This window comes from Sorex araneus, chromosome 7 (assembly GCF_027595985.1).
Source record: "Sorex araneus isolate mSorAra2 chromosome 7, mSorAra2.pri, whole genome shotgun sequence".
Taxonomy (NCBI): domain Eukaryota; kingdom Metazoa; phylum Chordata; class Mammalia; order Eulipotyphla; family Soricidae; genus Sorex; species Sorex araneus.
Genome location: NC_073308.1, coordinates 20,241,845 through 20,264,105, shown reverse-complemented (window position 1 = coordinate 20,264,105; position 22,261 = coordinate 20,241,845). Strand labels below are relative to the sequence as shown.

The 22,261-nt window shown below is 53.2% G+C and overlaps 1 protein-coding gene across 1 annotated transcript; it reads right to left on the bottom strand.

The window, feature by feature from the left end:
• Positions 1-927: 927 nt before the first annotated feature.
• MTARC1 (mitochondrial amidoxime reducing component 1) lies at positions 928-21,580 on the bottom strand. The gene is made up of 7 exons (XM_004613020.2): positions 21,279-21,580; positions 16,126-16,299; positions 8,393-8,555; positions 7,311-7,451; positions 4,853-4,914; positions 4,711-4,782; positions 928-2,420 (listed from the first exon to the last, which is right to left on the bottom strand). The coding sequence occupies exons 1-7, from the start codon at positions 21,548-21,550 to the stop codon at positions 2,294-2,296; spliced, it is 1,011 nt and encodes a 336-aa protein (XP_004613077.2). The 5' UTR covers positions 21,551-21,580; the 3' UTR covers positions 928-2,293.
• Positions 21,581-22,261: the final 681 nt, after the last annotated feature.

Genomic DNA, 22,261 nt, shown 5'->3' with positions numbered 1-22,261 from the left:
GTCATTGTGTTTGAGCCATACCCGGCAGTGCTCAGGATGTGCTCCTGGCTCTGAAGAATCACTGCTGGCAGGGCTCTCGGGACTTTATGGGGGGAGGGATCAGCAGAGTATAAGGCTGTTGGATATCATTGCCCCTTTTGTGATTTTACACATAAGGCAGGTGCTTTTTTTTCAGTTTGAACTCAGGGAGTTTATTGAATGATGAATGAAATTTTACTGACCTTTTGTTAATTTTTTTTTTCTTTTTGGGTCACACTTGGCAATGCTCAGGAATTACTCCTGGCTTTGCACTCAGGAGTCACTCTCAGCGGTGCTCAGGGGACCATATGGGATGCTGGGAATCAAACCCGGGTCGGCCCCGTGCAAGGCAAACGTCCTACCCGCTGTGCTATCGCTCCAGCCCCAGGACAGGCACTTTACCCAAGAGCTCTCTCTCCAGCCCCAGAATTCTTGGCCCACTTACCTGAGTCAGTTTCCAAAGTGTGACTCTGTCTAAAACTGGCCAGCTCATCCTCCAGTTATTTATAGTTTTGAAGCATTTTTCTTAACTTTTGTCTACTTCCTAATATAGTCATGGGAAAAAATGACCAAAGACAGACTTCGTCAGATCTCAGAGTTCTATGATTCTGGAAGTCGAAAAATGAGATGCTGAATTCGGAGAAAACTGGCGTGGTTTCCTTTATTCTCCTTTGAAAAATTTCTAGAGAATTATTTTTAATCACACAATCATGTTCCTTCTCTGCACTCAGAATTGTTTCCTGCTCAGATTTTTTCCCCTTTTTTTAAAATTTTATTGAATCATCGTGAGATACTTACAAGTTTTAATGTTTGGGTTACAATCATGCAATGATCAAACACCCATCTCTCCACCAGTGCACATTCCCCACCACCAATATCCCCAGTATACCTCCCCTTTCCCACCTTCCCCCTGCCTCCATGGCAGACAATATTCCCCATACTCTCTCTCTACTTTGGGGCATTATGGCTTGCAATACAGACACTGAGAGGTCATCATGTTTGGTCCATTATCTACTTTCGGCACACATCTCACATCCTGACTGATTCCTCCAGCCATCATTTTCTTAGTGATCCCTTTTCTATTCCATCTGCCTTCTCCCCTCCGCTCAGGACGCAGGCTTCCAGCTATGGCCCGCCCAGATTTAAGGAGAAACAGCCAGTCAGAATACAGGAGTACTCTTGGCCAGGGTGGCCAGCTCCTGGTGACTTTTAGAAAACCAAATGCATAGGTCAGAGAAGCAGAAAACAGCAGGAAGCCACCCCACTTCCTTTCTAAAATGTTTGTAGAGCATTTGCCTCACATGTCCAACCTGGGTTCGATCCCCAGCACCCCATACGGTCCCCTGAGCACTGCCAGGAGCAATTTCTGAGCGCAGAGCCAGGAGTAACTCCTGAACATTGCCGAGTGTGACCCAAAAAACAAAACTAATTTTATTTCTAAATATTTTTATTTATTGTTAAACCTAAGAATTAGAAGGATTTAAAAGATTCTACTTTTTTACTGAAGAAAGCTAGTTTATAAGACGACATGTTTTTATGGGGCTAGAGGAGAGTATAGCAGGTGTAGCATTGCCTTACACGCAGCCCACCCAGTTCAACCCCTGGTATACCATACAGCAACACCGCACCACCAGGAGTGATCCTTGAGTATTGCTGGATGTGGCCCCCAAACAAAACAATCCCCAAAAAAAGGGGGGGTCCACAGAAAACTAGCATCTTTCCCAGTGGACAGCTCTTGAGTTCAGAAGTTCTCCTGGGACTCCTGGAGAAATAGCAAGGTGTGTTTCCAGCCCCACTCAGGAGGAATGAGTTAATTTCTAATTCCTCTGCCCATGTATGGGAGGAAATTCCATACATGGATGGAATGAAAAGAAACATTCCCGAACATTCGTCCGGCTCACCGGGCCTTGCTCTTTGCTGTCACCCTGGCCTGATGATTAAGATGATGGAGGTCAGCTCGTTGAGAGTGAACAGAGGAGAAAGAATTAATTGACAGCTGTAGTTAAGAGGAGTGCTCGGAATCCTTGCTTCTCTGCCATGTGACTTCCTGAAGTCCCAATAAGTCCCTCTGCTTTGGGTGCCAGGCTGCTGGGAGCGGTGAGACACCAGGAAGCCCCCCACACCCACCTCCAGAAAAAGCAAAAAATTAGAAAGCACAGATCTAAAGAAAAGGCAGAAGTGTCAGTCCCCTCCCTCCCCACAACACTGTGCTTTAAATGTTGGCACTTTTTTTTTTTTAAAGACACTCAGTCTATTCCAGGACAGAAGATTCTTGTTATTCGCCCAGCAGGTACACGGGGTCTCCCACGGTGATGGTTCCTGGGTTTTCCAGAACGAAATACTGCCCGAAGAGAGGTGATTTTCCATACAGCTTTTGCTCAGAAGGATCACACAGGCGGTAACTGGGATGGAAAATCCATGAGAAGTCAGGGGGCACAAAAGCCAGCGCCTACTCACCCGCGGGCTCTTCCCAGGGACGTCAGATGCCTCACACAAGCCCATCGCCGGGCTTGGGGCGGCCCCCGTCCCAGCCACCTGCCAAACAGCGCCCTCTGGAGTTGTGGAGAAGACAGCGCACAGGCTGCAGAGGCACAACCCGTGGCCACGCGCCCCCACCTTCCCCCGAAAGATGCTCCCGCTGGGCTCGGAGAGATGAGGTGCTCCCGACACTCAACCATCAAGATGCTCTTGTCTGAGCCGCCGCCTCTGTCTAGACCCACAGCCTGGCGTGGAGCCCCAGGCCCCCCTCTCCCTGCCCCCACTGCCACCTGCAGAGCCCCGAGTCCACTCGCCAGCCCCGGCACTTGACTTGCTTCAGCCTCGAGTCCACATCACACGGCCTGTGGTTTTCCCACCCCCACCCGCCCTCCCCTGCTGGACCTGCTGGCAGGGCTTGCTGGCACCACCCTCTGCGGCTTTCTTAAGTTTGGGTCAGATGGCATATTCCCGGGGCTCTGAAATGCAAAAGTTTCCCCCTGCCCAAATGCCCTCTTCTCGCCGCTGCCACGCAGGTCCACTGTGAGAGGGTATGGAGGTGCTGGTGTGGGTAGCACTGCCTCCAACCTGACCCTGAGACGGACCTTCTGGCCTCTTTATGGAAAGAAAGAAAGAAGAAAGAAAGAAAGAAAGAAAGAAAGAAAGAAAGAAAGAAAGAAAGAAAGAAAGAAAGAAAGAAAGAAAGAAAGAAAGAAAGAAAGAAAGAAAGAAAGAAAGAAAGAAAGAAAGAAAGAAAGAAAGAAAGAAAGAAAGGCTCGAACAGTAGTACAGAGGGTTGAACACTTGCCTTGCATGTAACCGCCCCAGATTTGAACCCAGGCATTTCTTATGGCTCCCCGAGCCTGCCAGTAGTGATCCTAGAGCACAGAGCCAAGAGTAAGCTCTGACCACTGCTGGAGGCACCACACAATCCAATCCCCCCCCCCCAAAAAAAAGGAAGGGATTACTGGAAAGCCAGAGTGATAGTATACAGCAGGTAGGATGCTGGCTATGACCTGGGTTTGATCCCCAGCATCCCCTATGGTCCCCTCCATGAGTGATCCCTGAGCACAGAGCCTGAACATAGCTGGAAGTGGGAAAGAGAGAAAGAAAGAAAGAAAGAAAGAAAGAAAGAAAGAAAGAAAGAAAGAAAGAAAGAAAGAAAGAAAGAAAGAAAGAAAGAAAGAAAGAAAGAAAGAAAGAAAGAAAGAAAGAGAAAGAAAGAAAGAAAGAAAGAAAGAAAGAAAGAAAGAAAGAAAGAAAGAAAGAAAGAAAGAAAGAAAGAAAGAAAGAAAGAAAGAAAGAAAGCTATTTCCAGACTGGCAAAACCCAGTTTCCAGCTAGACATGCTTTCTTAGAGGAGCGTCTGAGACACTTTCCATGTCTGATTCCTTGGGGCTGGAGCACGGCGTGGGGAGCACAAGCCTTGCTTGCGGCTGACCAGGTGTGATCCCGGCACCCCATATATTCCCCCAAGACTGCCAGGAGTGGTCCCTGAGCACAGAGCCAGGAGTAGGCCCTCAGCACACCAGGTGAGGTCTCCAAAGTGTTCCTGCAGCCTCGGGGATCAGACCCAGGGCCTCCCTACGCCAGGCAAGTGCCGGCCACCGAGCTACACCCTGGCCTGTGAGGAATCTGCGATTCTTGGCAACGGGTCACGGGTTCCGTGCCAGAGCCCAAGGACGTTCTGCAGCTCACGCCCTGCAGTGCCAGGCCCACAGGGTCACGTGGGGACTATGCGGGGTCCCCCGGGGATTACGGGCCAAGCCTGGCTGCCTCTGCCTGCAAGGCAAGCCCCCAGCCTGTGGTCTCCCCCTTTCTTCCCGCTCCTCCCCTCCTCTCTCTTTCCTCTCCTCTCCGCCTCTCCCTAGCCCTCCCCTCATTCCCCCCCTCCCTCTGCCCCTCCCCTTCCCCCCTCACCCCCTCCTTTCCCTCCCCTCCCCTCCCAGCCCACCCTTCTCCCCTCTCCTAGATAAAGGCAGCATATGGCAGATCTCCTGTCTCCCCCCCAACTAGCTTCTTGGTCTCCGCAAGGCCTTCACCACACCCGCTAGGGCTGGGGCACCACTCGGCCCTCAGTGCCCAGGGGAGCGTCTGTCCGGGAGGTCTGTGCAAGTCACGAACTCTAAACGGGAAGTGAAACTGTGCTCGGAGCGAGTGAGCAAGAAGGATCCAGGGGTCACCCGTTCAGTGCAGACTGACCAGGCCCCGACCTACCTCTTCAGGGTCTCCAGGGGCTCCTTCCTGCTCATGACCCCGGTGTCCGGGTCCACGGTGGTCAGGATGCACCTGGCACAGACAGAGGGTCAGGGGGAGGGGCAGCGGGGCCCGCCCGCCCTCCCTCCCGGGAGCCGCTCACCTGGAACAGGCCCTCACCCTCCTCAGCTCCACGGCCCCAATGAGAAGCCGGTCCCACGAGTCCTGCAGACAGGCAGACACCAGAGCCGTTACCCTGACGGGGTCCCAACACCGACACCCCTGCATGTTACCCTCACGGGGTCCCAACACCGACACCCCTGCCTGTTAGCCCTCACGGGGTCCCAACACTGACACCCCCGCCTGTTAGCCCTCACGGGTTCCCCCACGCTGACACCCCCGCCTGCTAGCCCTGACGGGGTCCTCCACGCTGACCCCCACACCAGCATGGACAGACCCGGAGAAGCCCAGTGGGCTGCATTCAGGCTCCACAGGCAGGAGAGCCAAAGAGCGCAGCTCAGTCCCAGCACTGCCTTCACGGCTCCTCTGGCACCACCAGGGAGGGCCCCAAGCACGGGACCAGGGGTGGCCACTGAGCATTGCTAGCGTGTGGCCCAAACAAGAGAAAGGTGACGTCAGTCCCTGCCTGTCCCCTCTTCTCTGCGAGGGAAGGCTGGGTCTCCAGTCACTGCCCCTGCCCCTGTGATCAAAACCCACTCGTCCACGCTGCCCTGAAAGACTGCCGGAGAAGAGCAGGGAGGGCCGGGGAGGGGGACTTGGGAGAAAGCGGGACCCAGGAGGGGCCTCTCTGCGCTGTGGGGAGCCCCACACCCTCCAGTGTGGCTGACATCCTGAACTCTGTGTGTGTTGGTGCTCAGAGATCACCCCTGGTGGGGGCCGGGAGACCAGATATGGTTCTGCCACCGGATCCCCCCTGAAGATAGAATCTGGGGGTTAAGATGCACCAGTTCCCTGTTTATCACCAGCCTTTGTCAAGGTTCAGGCTCAGTTTCATCCTGACGGTGAGAAACATTCTTGATACAGACAGGGCAGTTTCCGGCTGGGCGCAGGGCTGCGCGGCAACAACCTGTCCTGCATATATTTCTCCACAAGGGGGCACTGTGGTCACGAGGGAAAGATGCTGGCAGAGACCAGGATTGCGGCTGGGGGACAAATGTGCCTCTGGTGCATGAGACCCCGGGGTTCCATCCCCTACTACATATAAAACAATAAAATGGAAATCAGACATTTCCAATCCAAAAGGAAAGAAATAAGCATTGCAGTTAGAAAATTAACTTGCTATTCAAGAAATGTGTCGAGAACCTCTTCCATGTGCAATAAAAAAATATTGGGGACCAGATATTTTATGTCTTATTTATCCCAGCCTCGACAGCAGGGAGGGAGTCTTGGCAGCTCTTGGCCCAGGGTCCGTCCCAGCCCCGTACAGGGTCTCCTGAGCTGAGCACCACCAGGAGCGGTCCCAGAGTGCAGGGCCAGGAGCAAGCCTGAACCCCGAAGGGTGGAGCCCCAAACCCCAAATGTCAACAAACAAATGGCGTGGGGTTGGGTCCCAGACAAAGGGTGGAGTCCCACCCCAGGGAATGTGCCCCTGGGCAAAGAGGAGGAAAGAGAAAGTCCTATGGATGGATACAGATGAGCTGACCCACACAGGGACCCCCATCCTCACCACTGTCCAGGGGGGAGGGGAGCAGGGAGAGCTTCTCAGGAGAGGAAACTGTGATCTGAGGGTGAAGGATGAAGGGTGAGGGGGTTCCCGGGGGCCCAGAGCTGCCAGAGCCGCAGGAGGGTGAGGACTCCTTCTGGGAGTGACCAAGGCAGGGGGCTGGATGGCCCAGGGGGCAGCTGGGCCTTCTGAGAGCTTGGGGGAGGGGGGCCCCTGAGTCTATAGAGCAAAGCAGTGACAGAGACTATTTGTCACCCCCTTGCAGAGAGATGACGCCCCCCCTCAGGAGGGGCCAGAATGGGGCAACCCCCCCATAGACCCCCAGGGCCCAGACACTGGTAAAGGGGTAACCCGGGTGGGATGGGAGTGGGTGACCTGGAGGGAGGAGCTGGGGTGAGGACAGAGCAGCTGGGACTGTCTCAGTGGTGGGGGCACGGGGTGGGGGCGTGTCTGTGCGAGCTTAGAGGGGCAGCCCAGAGAGATCCCCACTGGGAAGCAGGGAGGACGGGGAAGGGCAAAGGGGAGCAGGGGCTGCAGCCAGGGAGAGAAGTTTCTGGAAGTGGCACCCATGGGTGCGCAGGGCTGTGTGGGGCCACTGGAAAGGGCAGGGTGCAGGCCCCCCACGGGGCGCTGGGCTGGTGGGGGTTTGAGACCAGAGAAGGGTCAGGGGCGAAGACGGGCTTGAGGGGAACAGAGAATGAACACCACCTGTCCCCCACTCGGCCGCCGATGGGCACCTGGGGTCTGTGCTGACTAGCAGGGGTGCGGCCTGCCTGCGCCCAAACTCCCACCCAGGCTGAAGGGAGCAAGTGGCATGGGCCGCGCTCCACTCGCCCAGTCTGGTGCTCAAACCAGACACAAACGTTGTTGTGTGAGCAGGGCCAGCATGCCTCAAGGACCTCGAGAAGGGGTCATGGAGGGGAGGGGATCCAGCTACCTCCGCAAACACCCCGCAGCCCGAGACGATGATGTTGGGTCTGAAGTTGGCGGCCTTCACTTTCTTGTCCAGCCTGGCGTTGAGATCCGCCAAGGATGCCTCGGAGAGGATCATGTAGGGGCTCATGTCCGAGTAGGCCACCTGCGGAGGAAACGGACACGAGGTGACCTGTGCTGCTCCGGGGTGGGGGGGTCATCTCAGGAGAGGGGAATGAGGCCCTGGGCCTCGGAGTGTCCCCCAAGTGGCCTCACCTTTGCAGGGCGCCCCGTCAGTCCACCTGTGCTTAACAAGGAGGATCAGGTCGAACAGTGGGGATGAAAATATTCGTGGGTCTGTGAAAATTTACCTTTTAGGCAATTCGCATATTAATCTAGTTTGGGGCGGGGAGGGGGCGTTTTGGCCACACCCGGCGAGGCTCAGGGTTTACTCCTGACTCTATACTCAGAAATTACTCCTGGTGGGTCTTGAGGGGACCATCTGGGATATCGGGGATTGAACCCGGGTCCACTGCATGCAAGGCTAATGCCCCACCCACTGCACTATCGCCCCCCCCCCCCAATCTGCTACTTGTGCAGCTCGTGTGTCTATTGACATGACCAGAGCAGGCCCCGTGCTCTCAGCCCGGCACGGGAGGTGACTCCTGCAGCCTGTTCTGGGAGGGCCTGGCTCGGGTCTGACACCTGCATGTGACCCTTCATGGCTGGGACTGAGAGCCTGGCGGGAAAGCAGGCCAGCTTCACAGCTGACAGTCCTTTGAGCACAGCGGTGGCGGCGGGCGACACCGGCTTGAAAGCAGGGCCCTCTGCCCACAGGTCCTGACTGACCGAGTGGCGGCACGTGGCGAGCCAGCTGTTCCCCAGGGCACGGAGAAAGGTGCTGGCAGGGAGCAGTTTGCAAGCTGCAGGCTGTCTCACGGGGACAGCAGCTGCGGGAGCGTCCAGTCTGGCCACTGTCGCTGGGGGTCCATCGGGTGAAAGGAGCGAGCAGGACAGGGCCTACTTGCTATGCTGCCCCATGGCGGGGAGGGTGGGCACCTTGCCAACCCCCAGGAGAGCCTGCGATAGACCCGAGGTTCCTCTGACCTGGTCTGCTGGCTGGAACGTGTCCCCGATCTGCTGACAGTTCCTCGGGAGCATGTGAGGCTCGAAATGCACCAGGCGGTAGGGCTGCGTGTCCAGGAAGCTGGTGATCCACTGGGCGGCCGCCTCGCCACAGTCCCGGCCCTGGATCTCCAGGCCGTGCACTCTGGGGGACAGTGGCATGGGAAACGTGGGGTCACCACCATGCCCCGCGCCAGGCAGGAGAGCCGAGTGGCTGCGGGCCTGCCCCGTCCCTTCCTTTCTCAGAGCGTGGCCCGCGTCCACCTCTGAAGGGAAGGGTGCGTGTTACACCGTCCCCTGCCAGGAAGGGAGCAGGACACTGGGGGCCGTGGCATGGAGAGACACCAAGTTTCCTGCATAAAAACGTTCTTTTGGGTCCGGAGCAACAGGACAGTGTGTAGGTCTCGTCTCGCCTACGCCCAACCTGGGTTTGATCCCAGGTACCCCATACGGTCCCCGAGCCCCGCCAGGAGTGATCCCTGAGCACCACAGAGCCAGGAGTAAGGCCCAAGCAGGGCCAGGTGTGCCCTAAAGCACCTCCTTCCAAGTTAAGTTCTAGGGGCTAGAGAGAGGGCACAGGGTGAACCTCCTGCCTTGCATGGTACAGACCCCGGTCACCCCAGAACCTCACAGGTCCCGAGTGCCACCGGGTGAGACCCTGGGTTCCTTGGGTCCCCGGGGTGGCTGGGTCTTCCCCAGCACCATGGGCCCACGCAGCCCCGAATGCTGGGAGCACACAGTCAGGAGGACCAAGTTATAGGCTTCCTGCTTCAGGCACCAGCTCAGAGGCTGTGGGAATATTCCTTCTCCTCCACCTCAGGCTCTTCCCCTACAAAACAGGTATAAACCCACCATGCCCTCACGGTGACTAGGGATTACCTGTACACAGCACCCCAACCTATTCACAGACTTGGGGTGTACCTGGAATTACAATGCCCCCCAATTAACGTAAGCTCTCTCTGCAGAGCTGCCCCACAATCAAATGCTTACATTTAGCCAATCAAAAGACTGTTCTCAAGTTGCACTGTAGCACTGTAGCACTGTGGCCTGGCTGTTCATTGATTTGCTCGAGCGGGCACCAGTAGCGTCTCCATTGTGAGACTTGTTGTTACTGTTTTTGGCATATCGAATATGCCACAGGTAGCTTGCCAGGCTCTGCCATGCGGGCAGGATACTCTCGGTAGCTTGCCAGGCTCTCCAAGAGGGATAGAAGAATCAAACCTGGGTCGGCTACATGCAAGGCAAATGCCCTACCCACTGTGCTATCACTCCAGTCCGCACTGTTCTCAGGTAATTATATAAATGAGTTAGCATAATAAAAATATATCAAAAATACTTCCTTTTTAAAAAACACATGTATGTATTTATTACTACATAATACTTTCATTTGGGGGGGAGGGGTCATCACATCCGGCAATGTTTAGGGATTACTCCTGGCTCTGCAGTTAGGAATAACCTCTGTCAGTGCTTGGGAGACCAGACAGGGTGCCGGGAATCAAGCCCGGGTTGGCCGTGTGCAAGGCAAGTGCCCTCCCCGCTGTACTATTGCTTGCCTCAGCCCCAGATTTCTGCACAAAATTTCCAGCTTCACTGATACAGATTTAACAGTGCATCTGTTTGAAGTGCCCAGCATGTAATAAACTGATATAATTGTGGAGTCTGAACAAATCACCGTGTAAAATCACCACCATCACTGAGCAAATATGAGATGTTCTCAAGCATATCTCTTTCTTCTTTTTAGAGCTTTCCCTGGTTCCGCTGGGGGTGGGGCATCTGGGGCTCTCTCAGCAGTGCTCAGGGGCTGTTCCTGGCTCCGAGCTCCAAGCCGAGGGGCAAACAGGCAGGGAAGCTCCTGGTCTCCTGCCCCCAGCCCCGGCACTGCTCCCAAACAGGCTCTCTCTCCATTTCCTCTCCGCCTGTAGCTTCTCAACAACAGTGCTCTGTTCCGATGATTTCCTCCAACCCCTCTTTCTCCTTCCCTTTCCTTCTCTGATGTGGTCGTTCAGAGCCAACCCCCTAAACCAGCTTCTTGCTTCTGCTGTTGTTCTACATGATTTTTTTTTTCCCCACTTAACCCATTTCACTCTTCAGCTCCAGGTCTGCCTGGTTCCCTCTGCACAGCTGTCTTGTCCGACTCCTCTCCCTGTTCCCTCAGACCCCACCGGCTTTCCTGCAGTTGCTGATTCTTTCTCCACGTGTCTCTGAGCTGGATTTCTGGGGAAGTGCTGGCACCCTGGAGTGACGCAGCTTTCTGAGCTTTCACACGCTCTATGGAGCTTGTGTTGCTTCCTGACACCGGGTAGAGGTCTCCCACCTTTGCTAGCCCTCCTAGACACACACTCGCTTCCCAGCGCACTCGCTTTTTGCGCCCCCTGGTGACGTGTTTTTTAATTTAGTGACTGAATTACAAAATTATTCATGACTGGGTTTCAGGCATACAATGTTTCAACACCGATCATGTCACAGTGTCCACTTTCCTCCACCAATGCCCCTACCCGTTTCCTCCCACCCAACATTCGGCCTCTGGGAGATTTACAGTACTGTTGCTGATAGGGTTTCATACATCACACTTCACCACCTTTTAGCACCCCTCCCTCCTCCTGGTTGGACACTTCCCTCCATCACCCTACTATGTTTCTTTATATCCCACATCAGAGAGGGATCTGTGTCTGTCTCTCTCCCTCTAACATCACTCAGCATGATACTCTCCAGAAACACCCAGTAGTAGCAATTCGCATGCTTTCCATCTGTTTTATGTGCCTAGTAGTGTTCCATTGTGTATGTGTACCATAGCTTCCTTACCTGTACTTGGGTTGTTCTCAGGTTTGGGCTATTGAGAACAGTGCTACAGTGAACATAGGCATGAAAATGTCTTTTCTGCACTGTGTTTTGGGGCAGATGGGGAATGATCTGAGAAGTGAAATTGATTGGTTATATGGAAGCTCGATTTCTAGTTTTTCTGAAGATTCTTCATGTTATTTTCTAAAAAAGGCTGGACCATGTGGAACACGGTGACAGATACTGGTGCAGATAAGACTCAACCTTGCAAATGAGGGAAAAACAAGCACTAAAATGTGAATCTGTAACTGTACCCTCACTGTGACTCACCAATTAAAAAATAAATAAATTATATATAAAAAAAAAGGAATCACTCCTGGCGGTGCTCAGGGACCATATGGGATGCTGGTGATTAAGCCCAGGTCGGCCATGTGCAAGGCAAATGCCCTACCTGCTGTATATTACTCCGGCCCCAGTAGGTTGTAGTTTTTAATACAGAATTCTCACTCTCAACACAGTTTATTCAGGCTTTTTTCTATTAAATTGCTTCTGTACCTCTGTTCAGAAAAAAAAAAAAAAGACTCAACCTTGCAAAGTGGCCCAGAAGCAAAGCCTCATAAGAGGGGGTATCTGGGCAAAGTTGGCAAGGACAGGGCATCAGCCAGCACCAGGTGTCCCGCCTTGAGCCCCACTCGACCTCCTGATCACATGAGCCCAGGACCCAGAAACTGCCATGCATGCTTAGCAGGTCATCCTCACTGCAGCATCTAGCCTTGGGTGGGACTGGACCAGGGCAAAGCAGAGTTGGAGAGGTGATAGGCCAATAGTGCTGAACTTTCTCTAACTGGACCATCCCTTTAAGCTGAGGCCCCCTATAAAATATGTGTGTGTTTGGCAACAGTGAATCACCATCAGCTGCTCCCAGAGGGTGTTTCTCCACGCGCCCATCCTCCTTCACCCCACATCTGCCCCGACCCAGTGCACAACACGTCCAGGCATGTTGGGGACAAACTGTTCCCCAACAGCATAGCTGACACTCCCACCAGCAGTGAATGGGGGTCCATCCCCCCGACCTGCATCCATGCCAACATTGGTTGTTTTCATTCTTTTTTTTCCCCAATGTATTTATTCAGCCATTGATTACGCTGGTTGAAGGTTGTTTTCATTCTTATTTGATGTGTGCCAGTCTCTCTGATATGAGGTGATATCTCATTGTTGTTCTGATCTGCATCTCCCTGATGGTCAGGGATAGAGATCATTTTCTCACGTGCCTTTTGGCCATTTGTACATCTTCTTTGAGGAAGTTCCTGTTCATCTTTTCACCCCATGTTTTGGTGGGGCTGGATTTTTGTTGTTGTTTAGGTTTGGATTTGTTTGGAGAAGCCACACCTGAGGTCCTCAGAGCTTACTCCTGGCTTCGCACGCAGGAATCACTTCTCGTAGTATTTGGGGCACCATATAGGGTGCCAGTGATAGAATCTAGGTTGGCTGTGTGCAAGGCAAACACTCTACCCACTGTACAATTGCTCCAGACCCAGGGGATTTTCTTCTTATAAAGTTCTACCAGTGCTTTATATATCTTGGATATTAACCCTGGCACCATGTAATGCCACCAATGGCCAACATCCAGAGACTATAAAACAAAGCTCCCGGAAGCAACATCTGATAGCCTAGTTCTCCCTCTCAGAGAATCTGACAAGCTACCGAGAGTTTCCTGCCCACATGGGAGAGCCTCGCAAACTCCCCATGGCGTATTCATATGCCAAAACCAGTAACAATGCTGGGTCCCTGACCCTGAAAGAGCCTCCAATACGGCACCACTGGAAAGGATGAGTAAAGAGAGGCTTCTAAAATCTCAGGGCTAAGACGAATGGAGACGTTACTGAGACCACTCGAGAAATTCGACAATCAACAGGATGATGATGATGATGATGATGATGATGATGATGATGATGATGATGATGATGATAATGATTAACCCTTTACCAGATGAGTGATGGGAAAATATTTTCTCTCAGTCAGTGGGATGTCTTTTGTATTTTGGTCATTTCCTGTGAGATGCAGAAGCTTCTTAGCTTAGTTCTATTTGTGTATCCTTGCTTCTGTTTGCTTGGCCACTGGCATTGACTCCTTAAGAGTGGCTCGATAGCACAGCGGGTAGGGCATTTGCCTTGCACGCGGCCGACCCGCGTTCGATCCCCGGCATCCCATATGGTCCACCAAGCACTGCCAGGAGTAATTCCTGAGTGCAGAGCCAGGAGTAACCCCTGAGCATCACTGGGTGTGACCCAAAAAGCAAAAAAAAAAAAAAAAGAGTGGCTCTAGCTTCAGCGTCACAGGTATTTCTGCTTATATTCCTCAATGTAACTTGTGGACTTAGGAATTATCTCAAGGTCTTTCATCAATTTTGATTTGACTTTTGTGCATGATTTAGAAAGAGTGCTACTTTCATTTTATTGCAGTGATGAACCAATCTTTTCAACACTACTTGTTCAAGAGGTTTTCCTTGCTTCATTTCATACTTTTTGCTCCTTTATTGAAGATTAGCTGTCTATAAACCTGAGGGTCTGTCTCTGGTTTTCAATTCTATTCCACTGATCTCCAAGTCTGTCCTGATTCCAGTCCCTCACGGCGTTGATTACTACAGCTTTGTAGTACAGTTTGAAGTTGGGGAGAGCAATGCTTCCCATCTTCTTTTTCCCTGGGATTTCTTTAGCTATTTGGAGGGTAGGGGTGATGATTCCATAACTGTTTCAGGAATGTTCAATCTATTTCTTTGAAAAAGAAATGAGTATTCTTTTGGGGACTGTATTGATGCTCTGGGGAGTATTGCTGTTTTGACAACATTAATCTTCCCAGTCTATGAGCAGAAGATGTGCTTCCATTCCTTTATGTCTTAATTTATTTATTTTAGTTGTGTTTTATAGTTTTTCTTTGAATAGGTCTTTCAGCTGTCTTGTTAAGCTGATTCCTAGGTACTTTCTATTTTCTTTTCAAAAAGAAAAAAATTGAGACCCACATCCCACCACCACTGCCACTGTGTTAGCTCATCTACCAGCCCCGTCCCAGAGATTCATAGTTAAATCTCAAAAGAAGTCAACCAGCTGCAGAAATGTCTCAGACACCCAGTCCCGCTGAGACCCTCATGGTGATCTTGGGAGGGAGTGGGCCACGTTTCTGCCCTGCCAAAGGTTAAACGACTGCACGCACACCCCAACAGCTGTCACCACACTATGGCCAGACTCACACCTCACAGCTGAGCTCCACAGAGGCCAAATGCTGACAGTTTCAGGTACACCAGGGTTGGTTTAGCTGAAAACTCTGGACCATCTTCCAGAGTCACTTCTCAACCCTGCCACCATGAAAACTCACTGCCCAGTTAAATGTTCTGGACTTTTTTTTTGGTTTTGGGGTCACACCTGGTGATGTTCAGGGGTTACTCCTGGCTCATGCGCTCAGGAATTACTCCTGGGGGTGCTCAGGGGACCATATGGGAAGCTGGGAATCAAACCCGGGTCGGCTGCATGCCCACTGTGCTATCGCTCCAGCCCCTGTTCTGGATTTTTGACATCCCCAACTCTACAATACTGACATCCTAGTAGGAGCACACCAGATTAGATGGGAATGTAAAGTAGAAGCCAGCTAAGCTCAACTAACAAAAACATTAACACAGCAGGTTTAACTTGCAACAACAGCACTGTAAACCCTCAGACAAAGACTTAGTGTCCCAATGGCAAGATACAACAACTTTCAAAAATAGTTTTTCACTGAAATATTTTTTGACCTTTCAATTAGCCATTTAGTGATAACAAGCAATATAAAATAAATTATTTGTCGGCCTGCTGTGGGGACAGGCATGAGGGCTGGCTGGGAAAATGAGACAATGAGGAGGGGCTGGAGTGATAGCATAGCACATAGGGCATTTGCCTCGCACGCAGCCAACCTGGGTTCTACTCCTCTGTCCCTCTCAGAGAGCCCCGCAAGGTACTGAGAGTAACTTGCCCCCACGGCAGAGCCTGGAAACCTACCCGTGGCATATTCAAAATACCATAAACAGTAACAATAAGTCTCACAATGGAGACATTACTGGTGCCCGCTCGAGCAAATCAGTGAACAACGAGATGACAGTGACAGTGACAGTGATGGAGGGAAGGTGACAGTGATCATGGGCTTGGGGCTGGAATATTTAATGCTCATAATAAATCACCGTGAACAACTTTATAAGCCACAGTGTCTAAATAAAGTGGGGGGAAAATCTGAGGCACCAATTAATCATTAAAAAAATGATTAACAAGATTATTTATTATTACTTAAACCCAATTATTGAGTTTTAGTCCGACGATGTTCCAGCTCCATATCGACCACCTGAGCCAGCTTCCCTGCACCTCCGCATCAAGCTCTTCCAACCCCTAGCAAACTCCTTTTTAAAGAAGTGTAATTATTAGAGTGGAGGCTTACAACTCTAATAATTACACAGCACAGGTTTACAGCAGTGCTGATTCCTATGGTTTAGATGTAGGACATTCTCACACGCCTCCCCTTCCTAAGTACCCAGGACCCTTCACCAAGGTAATGTTACTTTGTCACCAACTTAATGTCACTTTGTCCCTCTTCATCCCTCCCCCCCACCTTGGCATTCTCATTTCCGTAATCCCAGGCCAAGGGCTTGCCATCATTTATTTCGTCTGTTCCCTCCTCTTTTGGCTCTCCATAGCACAGATAAGCAAAACCATGTGTATTTTTTTCTTCTCCTTCAGAACTACTTGCCACTCTTCTCTATATTCCCCCTGCAGCTAGAACCAGGCAGCGCTGGTCTTCTGCTGTCTGAGCCTTCCGGCTGAGGCTCCCAGAGGATCCCCTCAGCCCCCTCCAGTCCCAGCCCCCTGCAGGCCTGCGTCCCCGGAAGGAAGGCCGAGGAGCCCCCCACCAGCTCTTACCTGCAGGCGCGCAGGGCGTTGGTGCTGGGCGTCTTGGCGGGCAGGCGCAGGTCCGCGGTGTAGGCGGCGCTGAGGGTCAGCGTGTCCCCGTCACAGGTCAGCGAAATGAGCACCAAACGGGGCTCCTGCCTTGCTGTCACCATGTTCCCCTTCTCGTTGATGACCAGCCAAAACCTGCCGTTTTCAAGACAGGATATCTGCGACATGTGCAGACACCCGCAGCCCGGCCCTGGGGGGTGGGGGTGGGGGGGTTGAGGTGGGAGCTACCAGTGGCTGGGGGAATGGAGGGGGGGCCGGGAACTGTCTGTCCTGAGCAATCAGGTCAGAGCACAGCAGGTAAGTTCAAACTCAGGTAATGTCAAAGGTCTTAATTCTCACTCTAGCATCTTACTGTGTTTTGGGTTTGGTTTTGTTGGCAGCGGTTGGGTAGTGGAGGTCGGCTGCGGGGGGGGGGGAGGGGGGGTGGGCTGGGTCCCTTGGGGCCGGGAGGGTTCTCATGAGGGTTCTCACCTGCGCCCCTCTGGGTGCCCCAGTGAAAACAGCCTGGCACGGAGTCCACTGCTGAGATAGACCCGTGAACACAGCGCAGGAGTGAATGAAGTCCCACAGACCCCAGATAATGCGGAACTTTGTGACCTTGGACTCTGGACTCAACAGGAGGGAGGCAGAGATCCTCTGCCTGCTATCCCCCAATCTCAGTTACTCTGGCCTGGGCCAGATAATCTCATCAGCTGCTCCTCCCAGAAGGGAGTATAAAATGAGGCCCCCAATGCCTCTGCACAGCCGCGGGAATGCTGAACGAGCAGGAACCAGAGGCAGCTATAAGACTTGGGGTTCCGACGAGTGCTTGCAACCATGTATGCGGACTGTGAACTAAGCTTTTGCCCCACGCCGGCTAACTTTAATCGAGTGCTTGCAACCATGTATGCGGACTGTGAACTAAGCTTTTGCCCCACGCCGGCTAACTTTAATCTCCCTGGATTTAATTACTAAAATACAGAAATTGTAAACCGCGCGGCCGCTACTGCGGTTTTTTATCTCTTCATTCTCATTTTTTATCTCTTCATTCTCATCAGTGGAAAACTCAATATCAAATATTTCCTTGTCAATAGGGCTGTATTCTTGGGGGATAAATTCCAACAAAAATAGTGAGCCTGTGTTGAAACTCCAACAACAATAGTGAGTTTTGTGTTGAAATATGGACTGTAATCAAGGTAAAGAGAAGAGTGAAATTTATCAGTTACTCAGGCGGGAGTGGGGGGTGGGGGTGGGAGGCATACTGGGGTTTTGGGTGGTGGAATATGGGCACTGGTGAAGGGACGGGTGTTTGAACATTGTATAACTGAGACATAAGCCTGAGAACTTTGTAACTTTTCACATGGTGATTCAATAAAATAAATAAAAATAAATAAATAAATAAATAGAATGAGGCCCCCATAGCCATGCCATGGACTCCTACGCCAGGCGGTTTTCACTCGAGGCACCCCAGAGGGGGGGACGGGTGAGAACCCTCCCAGTCCCAAGGGACCCAGCCCTGGCAGCCAACCTTCACTACCCAACTGCCTCCATGCTCTAGGCCGCTTTCCGGACACATTATAAGACACTTCCTACCCATTTTCCATAATTACCACACCATATTTGATGGAGTCCAGACAGTAGGCAATAAATCATAGAGATTAATAAATATTATATATATTATATATCTTGGATATATATATGTGTGTATATATGTATACACACACACACACACACACATATATATATATATATATATATATATATATATATATATCTTGGAGAGTCTGGCAAGCTACCAAAAGTATCCCGCCAGCATCGGCAGAGTCTGGCAAGCTACCCATGGCGTATTCAATATGCCAAAAACAGTAACAATAGGCCTCATTCCGCTCACCCTGAAAGAGCCTCCAATAGTTGGGAAAGACAAGTAAGGAGAGGCTGCTGAAATCTCAGGGCTGGGAGGAATAGAGATGCAACTGGTGCCCGCTCGAGTAAATCGATGAACAACGGGATGACAGTGATACAGTAATACAGTGATTTGTTTTGTTTGGGACCCACATCTGGTGATGCTCAGGGGTTACTCCTGGCTCTGCCCTCAGAAATTACTCCTGGCAGTGCTCAGGGGACCATATGGGGTCCCAGGAATGGAACTTGAGTTGGCCACAGGCAAGGAAGTGCCCTACCTGTTGTACTATCACTCCATGCCCACACCCCAGCATCTGTTAAGTGACATCTGCAGAACACGCAGGACCCCTGGATGGTCCAGAAGGTCCAGAAATAAAATTGTTGGTGCTCTCTCCATCCCAATCGCCCAGAAAGTCCATCCTTCTCACTGCCCTAGGGGATGACAATGGTCTTTTGTTTGTTTTGGCCAGGGAGGCCGGGCTGCACTAGTGGGTGCCGGGGACTATACCTTGCTCTGTGTTCAGGAGTGACCCATCAATGCCTGAGCTCCATCAGGCACTGGGAGTCTAACTGTGGCTGGTGGGATGCGAGCCAAGTGCCATCACCCTGGCATTATCTCTGTGGCCCAACAAGAATCTATGTAAAGCCCAGAGGGTGCTGCAGCCTGCAGGCACAGGGTCTGCTAATCCAAACAACAAAGTGCACTGTTGGCTGGGCAGAGTAACATGCCAACACCACCTTCAGGAAAAATTCTGTCTCTGTCCTCAGGGCTGTGAATTTTAGAGTTTGTTGAAAGGTCCCTTATCCAGGTGGACAATGTTTTTTCTGGCTCAGGAATCCTGATCCAGAGATGCCTCCCAGAAACCAACAACAGAAGACAAAGTCTGTCTTTCCTCCTGCTGAGCAGCCACGTGTGGGTGCGCTTGGTTCTTCTTTCCAAGCCAATGACCCAGGAGGGAAGGTTCACTTCCTCCTGTTAATTAGAAGCTTTCGCATCTTTTACATACACTTTTTGTGTTACAGGAAGACAAAGCAACTTATCATGGTGGCTGGTACAAATGCGCTCATTTCTACCAATTATAGTATTGACACAGGGACAAAGGGTTAGGCAGAGTTCTATTAGAGAAATACTGACCCCAAAGAAAAGAATCAGCGAGATGAGAGATGGTGAGGAGTTACGGCAGAGTTTATGACCAGCCCCAGTTTAATTCCCAGAACCTCAGAATGTCCTGAAAGCATCACCAGGGATCACTTCTCACACAGACCCAGGAACAGGCCTTGAGCAAGAACAGGTGTGACCCCCACACCCTGGCCTCCCCGCCAAAAAAAGAGAGAGAGAGAGAAGAAGAAGAAAGAAAGAAAGAAAGAAAGAAAGAAAGAAAGAAAGAAAGAAAGAAAGAAAGAAAGAAAGAAAGAAAGAAAGAAAGAAAGAAAGAAAGAAAGAAAGAAAGAAAGAAAGAAAGAAAGAAAGGCTCGAACAGTAGTACAGAGGGTTGAACACTTGCCTTGCATGTAACCGCCCCAGATTTGAACCCAGGCATTTCTTATGGCTCCCCGAGCCTGCCAGTAGTGATCCTAGAGCACAGAGCCAAGAGTAAGCTCTGACCACTGCTGGAGGCACCGCACAATCCAATCCCCCCCCCCCAAAAAAAAGGAAGGGATTACTGGAAAGCCAGAGTGATAGTATACAGCAGGTAGGATGCTGGCTATGACCTGGGTTTGATCCCCAGCATCCCCTATGGTCCCCTCCATGAGTGATCCCTGAGCACAGAGCCTGAACATAGCTGGAAGTGGGAAAGAGAGAAAGAAAGAAAGAAAGAAAGAAAGAAAGAAAGAAAGAAAGAAAGAAAGAAAGAAAGAAAGAAAGAAAGAAAGAAAGAAAGAAAGAAAGAGAAAGAGAGAAAGAGAAAGAAAGAGAGAAAGAGAAGAATGACTAGTACTAGTACGGGGAGATGGAATGTCATAGGACCAACCAGAAGATAACCATCCCCGTGTTCCTCCCTCCCCACCCTGTCTGAGCTCCCTGCATACTTTAAGCCCACTGAAATGCCTCCCATCCACCCAGGCTTCCTACCCACCCACAAGATGTAGAGCTTACTTGCCCTGCTCCCTTCCTTCTACTCCGGGATAAAAATCTCGTCTGGACCCTGCACAGAGCACTGTCTTCTGCTCTGAGCGCCCTGTAGCAATATGAACTCAGCATGGCCACCTGGAACAGACATGGTGACGTTGCTCCTCTCGCAGACTCCACCCTATAAACCATGTCATAAATTGGTTCTGGATTGGGGTGGGGGCTACACCTGCAGCGCTCAGGGGTTACTCCTGCTCTGCACTCAGGAATCACTTTGGCCGTGTTCTGGGGACCGTATGGGCAGCTGGCGATCTAATTCAGGTCAGCTTCGTGCAAGGCAAGCGCCCGACCAGCTGGACCATGCTCGGCTCCCCGTGTCATAAATTGGGATCCTTGGCATCCTTCAGCCCAGGGGCATAGCAGGCGTTCTTCCCAACAAAAACTGCTCTCTGTCTGTGGGATAGAGTGTGGGGGGGGGGGGGGGGGGCGGGGGGGGGGTGCTGCGGTGTAGGTTCTAGACTAGAAGTGGCTGAGAGGCAGTAGGGAAAGGAAGGAAGGAGTTTCAAGCCTTTCAATGCGGCCAGGTCCCCACGCCAGGACCAGAGGAGGCCAAGGGTAAGCTGGGTTTTGCAACCTGGTTGAAACCCAAGGGTTGGGCAGACGGGCTGCACCGAGAGCACATTAAGAAAATCACCGTTTACAAAGCTGCGGAGAAAGCCGCGTCCGGCCCCGCTGCCCTGCGGCGCCTCCGTGCAGAGGTGTGTGTGCCCAGGAGAATGGCACGGCGTCGGCGCTTGTACGCCGCAGGTCACTTGGGCCGTGACCCCGGCGGCGGCGGCGGCGCGGTCGGGCACCGCGCCTGCGTGCGCCTGGCCGCGGGGTCTCCTGGGGCGTCACCCCGCAGTCTGCAGAGAGTTGCTGCAAAGAAGGCGCAGGGGCCGGTGCCTGAGCGCCGCCGGGACAGGAATTGGGAAAGTTGGCTTGCGCGCCAGCAAACTCTTAGGACGTCCTTGCCCAGGCGTGCACGATCCGGATGGAGCCTGGGAGGGGGCCGTGCAGCCCACTCGGCGGACGGCCGTGTCCTCGACCCCCACGGGCTGCCCCTGGAAGGCCAAAGCCCTCAGTCCCGCAAGCGCCCCTCCGCGCGCGGCTGCCGTCCTACCTGTCCCGCAGGTGGCCGCTGCGCAGCCCCAGGGCCGTGCACTCGGCCTCGTTCACCCGCACCCCCTTGCACGACTTGAGCGGGTAGATGCTGAGCTGCGCCACGGTGCCCACCTGCTGCCGCCGCCGGCGCCGCCGGGAGCGCGCGCGGCGCCAGGCCACGGCCCCCAGGGTCACGGCGGCCACCCCCAGCGCGGCCACCCCCAGCCAGCGTGCGCGGCCGGGCTCGGGGAGGCCCAGGCGGGCGAGCGCGGTGGAGCCGGCGGCGCCCATGGGCAGCGGCGGGAGCGCGCGGCCGGGTGTGCGGGGCCGCGCAGGGCCGGGGCCGCGGGGGAGGCGCCGCCGGGTCAGCGCGGCCCTGGGCTCGGGCCAGGGGGCGGGCAGAGGCCGCTCGGAGGCCCGGGTGGGAGGCGGCGGCCCCACCCGCACCGGATCTTCGCTCGCGGCCACCCCGCCCGCCGGGGCTCGGCTTCCCCGGGAGCCCGCGGGGAGCAGGGCGCGGGCCGGGCCGGCCGGGGAACTCGGAACTCGGGGCCCGGGGGACCCCGGGGAGCGGTGCGGACGGCGGCGGGGGCCGCCCACCACCCCTGCAGCGCGGTCTGGGGCGGCTGAGGAGCCCCTGGGCCGCGTCTCCCCCGCGGGCCGGAGCTCGGGGCACGCCCCGCGGCGGCCGCCTTGGGTTTGGGTTTGGGGGCAGGGCCGGCAGCGCAGGGGGCACTGCGGGCGCTGCGCTCGGGAATCAGTCCCGGCCGGGGCCTAGGACGCCGGGATTGGACCTGGGCTGACCGTGCGCAGGGCGAACGCCCTCCCCGCTGTCCACAGCTCAGGCTCCTGGTGGCCTTTCTCCGTCGGGAGGCGTGTCCGTGGCGCTGCGCCCGTCTAGGCTGGTGAACGGGCCGCAGAGTTCCGTGAGCAGCCCCATACCAGACCTAGACGTTATAGCTTTTGTTTGTTTCTTTTTTTCTTTTTGGGCCACACCCAGCG

Coding starts and splice junctions, on each gene's coding strand:
- MTARC1 (XM_004613020.2), bottom strand. CDS start 21,550: ATGGGCGCCGCCGGCTCCACCGCGCTCGCCCGCCTGGGCCTCCCCGAG. Junction 7,452..8,392: donor CGTTCCAGCCAGCAGACCAG/GTCAGAGGAACC, acceptor TTTCCTCCGCAG/GTGGCCTACTCGGACATGAG. Junction 2,421..4,710: donor CCCCTGGAGACCCTGAAGAG/GTAGGTCGGGGC, acceptor TTTCCATCCCAG/TTACCGCCTGTGTGATCCTT.